The 16918-nt window shown below is 48.4% G+C and overlaps 1 protein-coding gene across 1 annotated transcript in view; it reads right to left on the bottom strand.

Annotated features, from left to right (window-relative positions):
- The window catches only part of EXOC4 (exocyst complex component 4), a 421183-nt gene that overhangs the window by 15370 nt on the left and 388895 nt on the right, over positions 1-16918 (bottom strand). Inside the window, exon 17 of the mRNA XM_026868343.1 lies at positions 15640-15799. Coding sequence (XP_026724144.1) covers positions 15640-15799 — 160 coding nt within the window. The remainder of the gene's footprint in view (positions 1-15639; positions 15800-16918) is intronic.

Here is a 16918-nt window from a genome sequence, read left to right as displayed (position 1 = left end):
TGTTCAGTCCTGAAGCAGTTGAGCACGGCTGCCAAGCCTGGAGCACGTGGCACAGTGAGCGCGTGTGCTTGTGCCATGTGAAAAGTTTATGTTGGAACAAGTTGGCACCAGCCGCTGGTATCCTGGGGTCTGTTCCTCCCTCCAGTAGAAGACAAGCACCCAGGGAGCTGCCATGCAACACAACAATGGTTGCAGCAGGCCACACCATGGTCCTCCAAAAGTCCATGTCCTGGCAGCCCACTGTGCTGCCTGTGGCCCACAGCACCTGCCAAAGAGGAGCAGGTCAGGGATGTTCCTCTAGATCACCCTTCCAGCTACCGGGGACTCGCTGAGCCAGAGGGGTGCCTCTGAGACTCCCTGAGAAGTGTCCTACCTCCACGAGTACGTGCTACGGGCCTCGGGGCTCCTGGTGGTGGAGAGATTTCCACACATGGGTTAGAGGAGCTGGAGAACTGGCCAGCTCTGCTGTACGGTTCCTGGCCTATACCTGCCCTGGACTCTAGATACCTCGCTCTGCCCTAATGCTACGTCATGGCCTGACCCTGTTGGTCCTCTCAGTTGTGCTATTTCTGTCCTTTGCTCGTTTTCCCTCTTCCCTCTAGCAGGATCTGGCCCGGAGCCATTGCTACCCCTGCTCCTCTCTCCTCAATCCTGTCCTCACCTGTGACCCTGAAAGCACTGTTCCCAGAAGTGGCCGTGTCCTCACCTGTCCCCCCTGTGTCCTCGCACTGGTACTTTAGACCCCACCAGCCGTGCCCGCCTACTCACACACCCTCCGAGCGGAACATTTCTGATTCCTGGATGCCACTGCGTCAGGAGGTTGAAATGCTCCTCCGCTCCCCGGCTCAAGCTAATTAAGAGAGAGACCTCTGCAAAAGATACAATTTTAGTGCATAGAAAAGTGATGAGCCGTGACTCCTAAAAACATATCGCACAGCACCGATATCTGTTATTTCCTAGCAGATTACTGGGTATGAAGCATCGCAGTTTCTAATGAGATCTGACTGACAGGGTAAACCAATCTGCTACTTAAGGACGTGCATGTGTCTTTCTATCTGTGGGGCTTGTGCTAGAAAGATGCAGCCTGCTGTGAAAAAGGCAGGACATTTTTCTAATTGCTTCCATTTGCAGGCTGGAGCTAGGCAACAGAGTTGCATTTCAAGCTGACAATCCAATATTTACCTTTATTTCAGCTGCAGACAAATGCCTGGGATAGTTGTTCTTCACATACTGATGGTTCCTCCTTCCTCTGCAATTTTTTTTTTTGGTGTCAGACCAACTTTCCTTCTTAAAAAAAAAAAAAAAAAAATCTGTCCTTCCTCTAAGAGCTCTGTTTGCTGTGCATTTAAGGAGAAGCTCCTGCCAGGCTACCACACCTTCAGCACACAAACTTAAGGCAGGTAGAACCCAAAGCATGGGAGCAGAAACCCATTTCCAGGTCAAATGGGAGCTCCAAGCAGGTTATGTGAGAGCTCAGACATGGCGTTTACATTCACATACACTCACAGGGGATGTTCCCGTGGGATGACTCTGGATGTTTGTTCAGGCCCAATCTGGAGTCTGGGGCAAAATTCTGACCTTGTTTGAACAGTGCCAATCCAGGCAGTCTAAGGCTGGATGACAGAGACATTTCAAACCAGAACTATCTCCATGAGGTTGTTTAACCCTTTAGGAACTATAAGCCGTAATTCCAAATTACAGACATCCCCATCTGGTTGGCAAATTAAACAGCATTTAAATGTCCACCCCCTCTGATCCTTTCCCCTTGGCAAAGCTTCCTCCTAACACCAGGGGCTCACAGGTGAGCATGGAGGACCTTGCTTCAAAGAGAGCAAACCATCCACCGAAGCCCCTGACATACCAGTGTGCTGGGAAGTGCCACTCCTTGCCACTGCAGAGGATAAAAAACCCCTTAAAAGCAAAACCGAGTTCCTTCTTCTTCCTTGCTTCTCCCAGGACAGCGATCACTTGCAAAAAATATCAGTGATAGCAAAAAATAATTAAAGACTGAATTGCGATTTAAATACATTAAGAAATCCAGCTAGAGATGTCACTGCACAAACAGGACTACAAAAACATACCCGTGGCCTCCTGTGAGGGTGGGGAGAACCCTGAATTCTCCTCTCAGTCATCCGGGTTGGAAAAGCCCTTGAAGCTCCTCCAGCCCCACCAGGACCCTCCCCCTGACCGTTCCCAACTCCCCCAGATCCCTCAGCGCTGGCTCAGCCCGACTCTTCAACCCCTCCAGGGATCCCGGGGACTCCCTCCTGCCCTGGGCAGCCCATTCCAACGCCCAACAGCCCCTTCTGCACAGAAATCCTTCCTCAGAGCCAGCCTGACCCTGCCCTGGGCAGCTTGAGGCCATTCCCTCGGGGCCTGGCGCTGGCTCCTTGGCTCCAGAGACTCATCCCCCCTCTCTGCCCCCTCCTGGCAGGGAGTTGCCGAGGGCCAGGAGGTCTCCCCTCAGCCTCCTCTTCTCCAGACTGAACCCCCCCAGTTCCCCCAGCCGCTCCCCAGCAGACCTGTGCTCCAGACCCTGCCCCAGCTCCGTTGCCCTTCTCTGGCCACGCTCGAGTCATTCAATGGCCTTTTTGGGGTGAGGGGCCCAGAACTGAACCCACTCAGCGAGGGGCGGCCTCCCCAGTGCCCAGCACAGGGCTCAGATCCCTTCCCTGTCCCTGCTGGCCACGCCAGTGCTGACACCAGCCAGGATGCCACTGGCCTCCTTGGCCCCCCATTCTCAAGCCCCTCAGTCCCTCTCTGACCAGCAGCTCTCCAGCCCCTCCTCCCCAAGCAACATACACAGTTTCTGGACACCATGGCGTGTCTCTGTTTTTTGTCTCCTGAGCCAGACTGAGACCAGGTCTGCAGACTGTGCAGCCTGGGGAGCTGGTGGGAAACCTTTGTGGCTTCTTTCCAGCCCATGTATTTGTTGTTTCATGAAAAAAACAAAGTGCAGGAAGAGACTGAAGCCCCTCCCTGGGTGCGATGGACATCCAAGGCTGGAAACCTGGGAGAAGTCTCTGGTTTACCCATTGAGACACAGACAACATGTCCTATGCTGGTTTATTAGGGGGCCACGAGCACGTGGTGAGCACACATCACACCATTGCTGACAGTGGGCAACTTGGCTTTGCTCCATATTTTTGCTACGATCACCCCCATACTAAATCCTGTATAGTCAAATAAAGCAAATGTTGACGAGTACTCTGTGATTTGGAAGAACCACCACCCAGATGATAGTGAATACCAGGACTCACACCCACAGGACGTGCTTTCAAAACCTGGTCTGCAAAAAAAACCAACATCCACGTCACGTACCGCAGACCCGGATAAACAAACCAATCCAATTCCAGCTGCACAGCCAGAGTTTCCTAAACTTAGACCTAATATTAAAGCAACTACAGTTCTGGAAGTAACTGGTCAGTGGCTAAGTATCGTCACGGGTGCCAAAGTCACTAAAGGTAGAAATTAAGAAGAAAAACTTCTAACAAGAAAAATCCCTTCACTTTAATTACCATTAGCAATGCAGCATGACAGAGAGAGATAAACACACAGGCACCTACACAAATAAGGAGCTTGGGAACACAAAGTAATTACTTTGATTTTTTTTTTTTTTCTCCACCGACATTCAAAACTTATTAGTCTCAAGAAAGCACATATCAGCAAAAGACTGTCACCTCAGGGATAAATGAGGAATTTGTTTGTAATTCATTTCCAGGAGAATATATCCTGATGTTGTTAATGCAGAGTAGGAACGTGCTCTGGCCAAGTCTAACAGCCAAAAACACTTCTTAAAAATGTTTATTCACATCTTCCTAAGCTTGCGTCCCTGGAAATGTGAACGCGGCTTCCGCTGGCTGAGAAGTTCACCTCCATTGATTGTTTCCCTAATACACCAAGAACCAAGCAAAGAAAGTCAATGAAGCCTCTCAGTTTTTCAGTCCATTTCCAGTTTAGGAAAATTGAATTAATCTCTTTACTCAGAGCAACATCCACACTCAGGCAATGAAAATCATTACAGAGGCCACTAAAACCTATATCTTTAAAGGTTACGGTGCGAAGATTAAAAGCGCCTCTGGGAGAAACTGAAATGGCCGATCAAAATAAAACTGTTGAGTCAACAGTGGAAAGTCCAGGCAGGACTGGTGCAGTCCAGTACCGAGTGATATTTTAAGATGTTTCCTCTGCTAAATGGAGTGATACCGATGAAGAGTGGATGCGACGGGATTTCACGCATCGCAGCGTGTTCGGACATGAAGGGATGTAGGAATTGCCAAATGAATTCAGCCCCCTTATCTAGTTAATACGGGGCTGCTACTGGGTGTAAAAACCTATCGAGGGATCTTATGGATTGATCTGCCCACCTGCAAAGTCACCTCCTGATCCCAGACAGCCGCGGAGGGGCTCATCTTGCCTAGCTATAGAGGTCTGCCGTGGATAATTCCACCTGAGCAGGTCACCTCTGCTCCCTGATCCTCCTGAGAAAGCAACAGGCACTCCTAGGAGGCCCTTCATCTCATTTCAAAGAAAATTTAAACCAATTCAGAAAAATCGCACTCTAATCATGCTCACTTCTCACTCCTTGCTGTAAAGGGAACCAAGGGCAACCAGCTCCGATGGAGACGTGACTGTGGCAGACCTCTACTTATAGAGCAAGTATTCACCGGTTCAACGGGTCAGTGCATATATCTGAAAGTTAAACTTGGGCTTAAATGCTTTGTTGGACTTGGGTGCGTGTTCTTCGGGCTGCCACGGCCCATGTGTCTGCAAAATGCTTGGTCTCTGTTTTAATTACAAAGGCAGCAAAATCCCCTCCTTCAGGAATTTATAATCCATGCAGTCACCAAAGGAAGGGGAGTGACATGCTGTCATTACTCGGTGGTTCACCCACTTTCTTTCCATCTTCATGTGCTCAAGTGCTCTCATTACGTGAAAATTACTTAAGGACAAACATGAGAAATGTCAACCCCCAAGAGTCAGGCTCTTTGCTTCCGAACATCTGGTGTATCACCATTAGGGTATTTTGGAGTTTTTTCCTAATGCGGAGTATCAGCAGCAGGGAAGGCATTTCCCAGCCACATGCAATGAGTAAGAAATCTGCTACTCAGCAAACATGAGAACAAAAGTTGTCCATCCTTAGGCTGGAGCGAGGCCAAGTGGCCCAAAGATGGTGCAGGAAGAGCAGGGACTTCTGCACAAGGATGAGTTTGCTCCTCCTGCCTCCCCTCTGCTCCTACCTCGAGCAATTCCTTTCTTTGCCCCTGATGTCTTACCCTAATTTAAGATAAAGTTTCATTTTCGGAAACATTATCATTTCAGAGCTTTACAGCTCATTTCCTTGTTTGTTCCCTCTCCTTCAGTTGTGCCAGCACAGCTGTTTGCAAGGCCCGCTGTGAACCAGACCGGGGAGCTGATCCTGCCAAAAAAGAGAAAAAGCTGATGCAAAAAACAAAACATAGCCCTTCCCCCCCCAAGCTGGATCGTTTCCCCGCTTTAATTTACTGCGTCGCATCAGGCTCCGCTGTGCAAAGGACGGGAAGAGGAAGGTGGTGTTTGCCGAGGTGTTGGCATCACGGGGTATATGCAAGCAGAATCACAAATTCTCACCGAGCCTTCAGAACTAGATGCTGCTTTCCTCCCGTATGACGGGCCTGCTGTAAAGAGCTGCCGATCTTTTGTTTTGTACTGGCCATGCATTTTGCACAGCAAATAAAATACAGTATGTTTTGGAGGTCGTTTTCCAGTTGAGGCAGATAAAACATCAAATGCTGTCCTGGGGTATTTTTGGACCTGCCCAAACCAGGGGCATTGAGATGTACTCCCATCCGATGTCCATCAGGATGCCCAATGATGGGACAAACAAAGCCCTTCCAGCAGCTGATTTAACTGATCCCAGCAGCTGATTTAACTGATCTGCTTCGGGTGTATTGACCCTGCAGGAGGGCATAGGCCTGGAAGGACCCAGGTGACAGAAGAGTGGCCAGAACTCAACGCTAATACAGAGTATCCTGGGAATAAATGTACCCTCTGCAGTCACTGACAGTGAATTAAAATGGAATTTTAAGCCTTCAGACTTCAGGAGAGGGACTTAGCTGGAAATAGCATAAAGACCCCATCTCCAAATGGATCAGCGCATGTCAGGTGTAACAAAGAAGTCTGGTTTTGTGGCAAAGAGGAAATACTTGAAGAGATGGCTGTGGTTTAACAAGAAGAGTGTGTTTCCCTTAGGAAGGCTTCCCTTCCCAAAATGCCAATCCTGGGACAGCAAGAGGTGGCTTCTGAGTCCCAGGGGTACATGAGCTTCAGAGCTTGGGTCCCCCTCACTCTGGCAAGATGACCTGAGAACCATTTCCAGGCGTCAGGGCAGGGGTGTTGCCTTTTCTGTACATCTCAGTGCCACGGGCCAGTGACTCAAAGACAAAGACTGGCCCAACTCCTCTCCCAAGCACTCATGGATATAAAAATTAGATCTGACCTTTACCAACAACTTCTGGAGAACTGAGGAAAGGCACAAGGAGAGTTTTTTGTTTCCCGACACTGCAAGGAGATTGGGTGTGTGCATGAAAGCAGCCCGTTTTGGCACAGACATGGTAATTAGAAACGCTTGACCCACAGTGACCTCCAGTCTTGGGCATCAAGGTGAGCTATTGGGGAATATTGGTTTTCTAGCTTCTGAGCTGCTCAGAAGAGCCGAGACGTTTTCCAACACACGAGTGTTTGGTGGGGCTTGGTGGGGGGTACACTGGTCTCTGACAAGTGTCGAGTGGGTATCCTGCCGGGACCACTGCTCTTACTTCACCAGCTCAACAAGCTCTTTGGTTTCTTCCTCCTCTGTTGGGGCTGACCAGATGAATTTTGTGTCCAACTAGGTGACATTCCCCTGTGCACCTCCAGGGAGGAAAGCAGAGCGGTGACTTGATTTCCCCCAGAGTCATCTCTTCCCAAAACCCCTCTCGTTTCTGTGCTGAGGAGCTGGGCAGCTCCAGCCAAGGCCATGGCCATGCCACGGCTTCCAGAAGCTCACGCAGGACTGCAGAAACGGAAAGTTTAAGGAAGCCTCAAGCGGGCACCTTGCTGTCAATGTATTCTGTATTGCAGAAAGCAGTCAGAAACGCCAAGAAGTGCTCTATGAAATGTTGTGAAGGCATAAATTGGTGTTCTACTACAACTCACGGCAGCCGCAGATTTAACTGGAAATTAAACTACATGGATGGGTGATTTGTTCCAGCGTAGTCTGAATGAGTCCGTAACAGGGCAGCTGTTTGGGATGCATGGGGCATCACCCAGCAGCACCCACCTGGTGAAGGACCGTACAGGGACAGGCTCTGATCCCCAAAACACTCGGGGAAAGCAAAAGGAGGAAGGGGGGTGGGGGGCACATCACGCTGAAGGGTGGTTTTTAATCCTCTGTGGTTGGGATTTTTGGTTAATGCAGTGAAACCACTAATTACAGCTAATTAAACCTGCACTGAGATCAAAGCTCAGTGGAAACTACAGGGAGGGAGGGGGGGGAGAAAACAAGAGAGAAAAGAAAGGAAAAGAAAATACGGATTTTGTTGTAACCAAGTCCTTAATTGAAAACTAAAGCAGCTTTGTTAATTAAAAGCAGCAAAACCAAAATGAGGGCACGCTCCACAGATACACAACAGGAGTCCAGCATCGTGACAGAGATAACACGTCTTTCCCACGCTGTCAGCAAAGAGAAGCTGTTCTTCTAGAGCCTGTTCTGCTTCTGGCTCCTCTATAGGGGAAGGTCTTCCTAGGATCCATACTGCAAAGAATTGGTGATTTTTACCTTCTACAGTGCTGAGGACCTTGGGCTATAAAGTGGGAGGAGAGGAATTCCTCCAGATGAACACATTTGCAGTTTTTATGCACAAGGAAGGCTTTTTCCACCAACACAGAGACAAGATGGCTCAGTGACCAGCTTGCCTACATCAGGATACTAAAAAAACCCTACAGGTAGCTGATTGCAAAAGGAAGGGGTTCAATCTGTAGGGCTGACTAGTCCTGACAAGACATTATAGGATATATATGTGACGGATATCTGCTGTCCCTGCCACACAGAGAAAAAACATTCCATATGTGTTGAAATTTCACTTTCAATCTTGACACCCATCAACAGTGACCAAACACCTGGGACACTGTCATAGGTATTTTGTGATGGAAATGGCTCCGTTGAACCTGAGAACCAAAAATCCTCACACCTGACCTGTGGGAGAGGCAATGAGTGAGGTCAGCAGGGATCCAGGAGTCAACAGCTGCTCCTGAACCACAGCTAGACCTCTTTCTCTTGTGCCCCTGCCCCTCATGTCTGGGTCCACATATCTTCCTGTTACTTAGTGATTTCATGGGAAATGAGCTGTGGCCATCATTTGTTGCAGTTTGCCCCCTTCTCTCTCCCATGATTACTGACTGCATCATTTTGGTTGGAATCATTTTGGTTGGAAAAGCCCTTGCAGCTCCTCCAGCCCCACCATGACCCTCCCCCTGACCCTTCCCAACTCCCCCAGATCCCTCAGCGCTGGCTCAGCCCGACTCTTCAACCCCTCCAGGGATCCCGGGGACTCCCCCCTGCCCTGGGCAGCCCATTCCAACGCCCAACAGCCCCTTCTGCACAGAAATCCTTCTCAGAGCCAGTCTAAACCTCATCAGCCCTCACAGACAGGCTGCTCCTAACACAGGGGCAGAAAGATGTGGCTTTCAGGCACGGACACTTTGAAGTAGTAGGGCTGTTGTGTTTCCAATTGCTCCAGCAACAAGGAGGGAAGGAAGAACTGATGTCCAGCAGACTCAACCTGGGCTTAAACTCAGTTCAACCTGCAGCAGAAAGATCCTACCTGCAGTAGTATCCTTTCTAGTGGTCTGCTCTGTTTGCTTTGGACTCTCCTAAGCACTGTGGAGGATACATGAGTTAAAGTGCCTCGTACCCAAGTTGTCTGATCAACTAACATGGGCTTCACTCAAACTGAATAACCCTAACTGCCACAAATTTCCTCCTGGCTTGAGTGGAGCCTCAAGGGAGAACATGTGAGATACCTTTCTCATCTGGTTCTGAACCCCGAGTGAAGACAGGCGGCAGAGGAGCATCACAGGAGCGCTGCAGAGGCACCTGGGGGCAGAACAGCAGCGTGCCCTAAATGAAGAGGATCCAGGTCAGGATCTGTTTGTAGCACCTGGGGTTCTCCACACACAAATCGAGTATCAAAAAGGCTCTGAACAGAGGCTTCCCTCGGCCAGCTACATCCTCAGGCAACCTGGGCATCCAGGCAACAAACACAGCCTGCTGTTTCTGTATGTATCAAGAATAAAATCAGAAAGAGAAATAATATTTGGTAATGAAAAAGACTTCTTTCAGAGCACTGGGATGTCTAAGGGATCTCTAAAGCACGCTGGCTTCCCCTTCCCTCTGCAGCACCCAGTAGATGGCAGCAAGTTATTGCTTATTCCTCCTGCCTGGGACAGCCTTGTGCTGAGCAAGAGGCACAAATCTCTCCTGCCCCTGTATAATCAAACAAAAAAATCCCCTGCCTGTCAGTCATAGCAGGAGAGGAGCCCCAAACGCCGAGCGTCTGAACCAGAACTGCGCTCTGAAATAAAGCACCCTCTGAAATCCTGCGCTGCAGTCCAGAGATCGTTCCCGGTGGTATTTTCCAGTTCTCCCTGTGCAAGAATTGGAGCTGAATGGGACAAACCTGACACCTCCTTGGATCTTTGTGCTGAAAGCGACGGGCCTGTTTGCACCGGGGAATTGTAGCACAAGGGTTTCTCTGCCTCTTGTTGCCGACTGAGCTAAACCCGGAGCATCTACATCCACTCTGCTCACACTCACAAGCACAGAGAGCTCACTGGGTGCTGGAGCAGAGCTGAGGCAGATCTGCTGCTTCCCAAACCCACCAGTCTCTTCCCAGCACACCGTGTGGCCCCGAGCAGACATCTCGGCACCCTGACCTGGGTATCCAACCCGAGCAGTGATGCTGCAGTTTGACACTAGCTCGGAAAGAAAGCTCAAGCTCCAGCTGCACTCTCCTTCACCTATCCTCTCTTACCCTCCCCGCCTAAATAAAGATGGGTTTTGAGTAAAGGGTGTGTTTCCAGGAGCCATGTAGGGTAACTGGTGTTAACTGTGATTGCTTCCTACAAATACCTTGGCAATTCTCACTTTGCAGGGTATGAGGACTGGTCTTTAATGAAGTAACAAGCACCAGGCCCCGAGGGAATGGCCTCAAGCTGCCCAGGGCAGGGTCAGGCTGGCTCTGAGGAAGGATTTCTGTGCAGAAGGGGCTGTTGGGCGTTGGAATGGGCTGCCCAGGGCAGGGGGGAGTCCCCGGGATCCCTGGAGGGGTTGAAGAGTCGGGCTGAGCCAGCGCTGAGGGATCTGGGGGAGTTGGGAACGGTCAGGGGGAGGGTGATGGTGGGGCTGGAGGAGCTTCAAGGGCTTTTCCAACCCAGATGGTGCTGGGGTTCTGTGATTCTCTGCAGCTGGCTGTATGGGTGGAGTGAAGGTGTGTGCCCTGAGAATGTAAGGATACAAGCAAGTACATGTATATTGTAGCATCACAGGTGTCACTGGAGCAGCACAGACACAGAGGAACCAGGTCAGAGCAGCAGCTGCAGCTGTATTTTGCCAGGGAGCAGAAGCAAATGTCGTTCTCTTTTTTGAATGATAAAAATTCAAGCAGCCCTTGTATACTGATAGATTTGATCACAGGTGCCTGAACTACATTTCAAGGGCTTATTCATGACCAACCTGTGAACAACTCTGTGGCAGACTGATGGCTTCTCCCCATCCCTTCTCACTGGGGACTTCTCCGGAGTGGCAGTGATGATGTAGGTGCCACATCTACTAGAAAGACGTGGGGCCCTGGTGTCTCATCCCACACGTTGGGTTATGGGGGGGTGAATCTTCTGAATTCCCTGAGAGCCCGTGTGCCGGGGGAAGAGCCAGAGCTGCAGGGTGGGACCAGTCACCACAGAACAATTGTGCTGGTGACTCTATTAACTGACCAGTTTAGTGAGTGAATGGAGGCAATTTGGCAACAGTCAACGGATAACTGTCTGGAGAATTCATAAAGGCACTTTGGGATGAGACTGTTTTCCTAATAACCCATCAGTGACCAACCAATCGCAATTCCATTAGTACAAACCTCACATGAATATATGTGAGAAAGAGCAAAAAGAAGAAAGAGAAAAGAGAGGAGGGATGGGGAAAGGGTCATCACTACCCTTGGCTCCTGCATTGTCCCAGCGCAGCCAGCTTGGTCTGTAGGGGATGGGTTGACAAAGACACACGTGGGGTGTTGCCTTTATACAGCCTTTCTTACGCTTGTGCAATGGGCTGTTCTGGAAGGTTCTCATTTCCTCTGGCTTGTGCCTGTGCAGCGAGTCAAGTTCTGTCTCTGGGTACCAACAGGAGGGATGGGGAGAGAAACGGCCCAACGTCCCACCTCCGCAGAGCTCACCCTGCTGGTCCCCCGCAGGGCGTCCCACTGGAGTGGTTTCAGACATCCTCTTTATCAACAGTTTCTTGCTTATGGACAGTTTGTGACACCTGGTAACATCTTTAGCAGCAGCAAAAGAAATTCCTGGTCCCTGCGGGATGGATGGCCATCGCAACGTGAACTTGAATGGCAGCAGCAGGGAAAGCTCCGATCTAACTCTGAGGTGTACAGAGACCTCTCGTTCACTACCCTGCAAACCATTTAAGGGATGAAGAACACTTCCAGCTCCAGTAACGACGAGTAGCACCGCTCACAAACCTTTATCTCAGAGGTCAAAATGACACCGTGTTGTACGAAACGTTCACATTTCATCACTGGTCTCTCCCTTCCCCTTGCAACCACCTCAATTAACTTTCAAGAACAGGGCAATTTTGTCACTGCTGTACATCTGAGAAAGTTGTTTTTTTGTGGTTTTTTTTTTTTTTTCCCAATGAAAAATGAGCATCTAACAGTTGAATGATATTTTATTTAAGGATAAGTCCGAAGCAGAAACCTAGCCCTTTCTGACTACCTCTGCTGAAATCTCTGCATAAACATGCAAGTGGAATTTTTGGTGGGGATAGAAGGGGAGTAGCAAAGAAAGCACAAGGGAAAAGACCTGGACTGGAATCCCAATTTGAAGCTGAATTTTATCTCTCTAATGCAACAAATCTAATTCTGGGTCTGGAACTGCCCAAATTTGGAGGTATGTGGAACTCACGCTCAGTCCCAGACTTTGCAGTATATGCCTAGGTATTATACATGGGGAAGAAAATACCACTTTTTCTTTAATATGGCACTGGATGCCCTAACGACTGACAGCCTAGGTACTGAACACACAAAGAAGAGAAAAATCTATTAATATTTGCAGGAAATTTAGCAAATGCTACAAATCCCTTTGCAACACCTCAGCAGTCAGAACCAGCCTTTTTCCTGTCAGTGGAGAAACTCCTTGCTAGAGCTTGCAGAACTTGACAATTTATTTTTTTTTTTTAATGGAAACATGCCCTGGCTCTGCTTCGTGATGCTCTCCACAGAGTTTCCCTACCCTGCTCTACCTTGAACTGAGAATCTCAAAGCAAGACTCATTTCAAACAAATATTCCCCCTGCCATGGTACTACTCCCAAAGCAGCAAATCCTGCTGTTGCCACCTGCAGGTTACAGAGCTTTTGAAAAATGGGGTTTAAACAGCAAGAGTCTCACCAGAACCAGCGAATGTTACACGGGCTAAGATTTTGCTGTGAAACCCCTACGTGATTTTGGCTTCAGAGGAGAAACATCTTCCCCCTCCAAGCTTCCCTGGTTGGGTTTTCTACTACCTAAGTCACTGAGACAGAGAATAAAGGGGATGCCCAGTGCTCTCTGACGCCCAGAGAAAGCCTTGAAGAATATCACACAAGTGAAAGATGAAACCAAAACCAAACTCAAAATCCAAAGCATGACACTCAAGAAAGTCTTTTGGCCCTTTCTCAAATGGCCTGGTCTTTCCTATAAACTTGAGCACATCAGACTTTAAATGCATTCACTTTCAGAAAAGGACCACACAAAGACCTATTCCAGAATTAAAACGTAATGTATGGAGAGTGACCGTATGAAGAGGGATGGGTTGGTTGTTAATTGTGGCTAATTGCTTCTCGAACACCGAGTGTCACACTCTCATGGACCAAGAAATATCAAGAGGGCAAGGGAGCAACAGGGCCAGTGAACTGCCAGTTGGCTTCGGATGAGGCTTAGACCCAACCTGGAGGGCAAAGAGCTCCATGATCACCTGAGAAAATCTATTTTTCTGATGTGTCAAAAAGCCCCATTGAAATCCTATTACGTCTTTCCCTGATCAAAGGAGCCCATGATTTCTAACTGACTTCCTGAAAGAAATCAGACTAAATGCTGAATTATTTTGCGCAAGCTCAAAATGCAAAGACCAGAGATGGGGCAGTGAGTCCCAAGCTGGGTTAGACCCACTTCAGAAATCTGCTCTCCCGTTCGGTGATGATCACCCAGTTCCCTGGAGGAGTGAAGCGCGGAGGGAGTTTACCCCAGTTGCTGGGAGATGAAGGGGGAGGTAAAGATAAGCAGTGAGTATTTCTCCATCAGCTCCGCCACTGCTCCCATACCTGAAATCACCACTTGCTTTCCATTTCTCATCTTAAAAAAGGCAAAACTGATAGCTAGCTGCTGCACAAAGCGTTTACACATTCCTATATGAGCTATATCACAGAAGTACAAATCACTTTTATCCTACATTGATGTTATTTTATGCTTTCTGGGGGTGAATTGTTATGTTTATTTTATAGTTTGAATAGACCTTGTAACTGGAGTCCCTGGGGTAACATGAGAACTTGGTCGGGTAGTTGTAAATTCAGGTGAGCAGGGCAGGGTTTGGATGCACGAGACGCCTTGCTTATGTAAAAGGGGAATCTGGGTACTAAGCATTCAGGAGTCATCTGAAAGAACAAAAGAATAAAACATATTCTGTGTTCTTCACATCTCTAGATCACAGAAATCTGCCCCAAAAGAAAGAGGGAAGCAATGCAGTCATGAAAGCTAAACAGAAATGTTGTTGAATTTATATTATGGGAGGAAATTTGCATCACAGGTACCACAAAGCGGTTGATGCTGCTCTGCAGAAAGCTCAGGTGTCTCTTTGGAGCTCCACAGCTCTTGAAGATGGTACCCAGAAGCTCCACTGGCCCAGAAGAAAATCTATTTGCCACTTAAGTTATTTATGAAGAGGGCTGGTATGTGTTTGATGCTGTTAGATCTGCTGGTCGGGCATATCACCCATCCAGCAGGATGGGGAGTGGGGAACACATTACCTCCTCACCCTTCCCTTCAAAATCCACGTCAAATTGTGCAGCACTACGAGTCAGAGCTCCATGGCTTCAACCCTCACTGCAAAGGCCTCTCCAGCAAACAGCCTGCCGCGCCGTGCCAGCCTCCAGCAGCGCTTGGTCAGCGTTTCATTATTTGGGTGCCAGTTGCTGTCAGCACATGCTCAAGCTCTGTTCTGCCTGCCAAAAAACTGGGCTAATTTATTTAGCATTTCAACAAATCAGGGGAAAAAAAAAATCATTTAAAAAAGGAAAGATTGAATTTGGGAACTCTATTCCTTGGGGAGTCAGTAATGGATCTTTTTCTCTCCCCCTCCTCCGGGCCTCAGCATTCATAACTTCCCCATGTCAATGTTATTATGAAGAAACTAATTCAATAATGAAATCATTCCCCATATGAGAGCCCAGGTAAATGAGGCACTCAGTCATACCTACTCTCTCTCATCCGCGGGGAGTCACGCTCCTCTCCTGAGTCAGTCAGTCTCCAGGAGAAATGGCCAGATGATGACACCAACTATTCCCAGTGTTGGTGGTGGGCTGTATCCGAGTGTCATGCGAAACTCTTGTCATTTGATCTACACCCCTTAATTGGCAAGTTCCAGACTGTTCCTTTGGCTGTTTTTGGGGCTCAGCTGCCCGTTGCTGAACCAGCTGGTGCCACAGAGGATCAGCCTTGATCTAGTATCTACTATCAGATACTTGTAGTAGCCCCCTAGGTCCATGTGCAACGCACACACCGTCTAGTGTTTGCTTTTACCTGATTACTCATTCCTCAAACAATCCGCCTTTTGTGAATAAAGCAGCAAGATGGGTGAGAAACTTTCAGGGGATCTATCATGTCCAGTTGTGTTTTTATTCTGCTATTACAACTATTTTAAGAGCAAAAGAACTTAAAGGGAGACAGCATCTGGCATCGCTGAGGTTCACACAGACTGTTCCTGTGAGTTGCTAAAAATTTAAGCCTTCAACCAAAGGATTAGTTAGTTGGGCATGAGTCTAGGCCCCAGATTCATCCAGTTTAAGTTCCACCCAAGACCCAGAAGCTTTTCCTTGCCTGGGTTTTGGTCTGAGGAGAACCACACGCACAGGAAGCCCCAAGCACAGCCACCCTGGTGGTGGGACCTCCACTTTGAGCTCAAGTGATCCACGTTGCTCTGAACGTTGCTCAACAAGGGGGAAAGTGAATATTACGATTAGCACTTCCATGGGTTTAACTTGATATCCCACCCAGTTGCACGCAGGAGCGGTGGAACTTTTGGAAGGAGCTGCCTCTGTACAGGCGGACATCAAAACATCAACAAACAACCCGGGGATCTCTCCTCACCTTGCAAAGTCCAGGTCAGCCTCGCGTGACATGGTGATGTTTGTCAGGTTTTGCTGGAGGATGAAGATGTTCCTGCACATTTTCTTGATGCCAGATTCACTGATGCGCTTGAAGTAGTGGGCGCCGTTGATAAGAATGCAGGAAATAAGGTGGCCCAAACCTGCAACGGTGACGGGGGAAACAAGCAATAAAAATCACAGGAGAAAGAGGTTTAGTGACAATAATTCATCATAAGACCCATGAATGTAGTGGTACATGTGAGCTGGGAGATACACTGGACTGTACCTGGGAACAGCCCTCGGTATCTTCCCTGTGCATTTTAGGAGGAATTTCCTCAATGTTTCCTTCTTTTGTAAACATACAAAACTGCCCTAAAATACTATGAAAACACAAAGTTACATTATCATAGCCATTGATATTTCCAGGACGCTTCCAGATTTATAATCAGGCTTTGCATAATGTTTGTTTCAGTTCCTCTTTCTGTCTGGGCAGACCAATGGACCGCTACTGCTCCTACAAAACGACGGCATTTTAATCTGTTCTCAAGGGGGGTATTTTTCCCTGGTAAACTCACAGTTTGCAAAAGCAGAAATGAACTGAATTTCAATGTACTTGATGTGCAATGTCTCTCTGATCAGTCTTGAACAGTTTCTTGTGTCTGAATGACATGTCCATCTCTGCTCTGCTGCTGAAGGACATAGCTGGCTGCTAACAGTCACAGCCACCCCAAAATGACGTATCTATTCACGGTGCATCACAAACAGCAAAACGCCCAGCCTGACTCACTCAGTACACAGCTCTGTACAAGACTGTATGTCAATTAGAAGTCTGAATTAAGAAAATATGTTCATGTATAGGCAACCAGCATGGGCTCTATGTAAATCCCAAACCTGGGCTTAAGAGGTGCCCACATTTCATGAAGACCACATGTATGAATTTCTCACGGCTTCACGAGATGTGAATGGTCCCCGTGGCTCTGCATGGACTCATTTCACTCTCCTTGAACAGACACGGTAGAGCTGAGCTGTAAGAGGAGCTCTACAACGTGCTGGTGATCACTCCGTTTGCCACAGCTCAGAAAACATCGGATTAAAAAATGCTCCCTCAGTAGCTACACGGATATGGGAGTGGGAAGTACACAGATCCTGAAAGCCTTCTCTAGGACAGTAAGCAGCGGCCAAACTACAGCTAGCCAGGTTTGCAAAGCCTTCATCCCTGCTGACATATTATACTGGGCAATGGGTACATCTCCAGTCCTCACCGTCTCCTGACTTTGAAC

This window comes from Athene cunicularia (genome assembly GCF_003259725.1).
Source record: "Athene cunicularia isolate RWA chromosome 1 unlocalized genomic scaffold, athCun1 chr1_part2, whole genome shotgun sequence".
In the NCBI taxonomy this organism is placed as follows: domain Eukaryota; kingdom Metazoa; phylum Chordata; class Aves; order Strigiformes; family Strigidae; genus Athene; species Athene cunicularia.
This window is presented reverse-complemented; position numbering and strand designations above follow the sequence as displayed.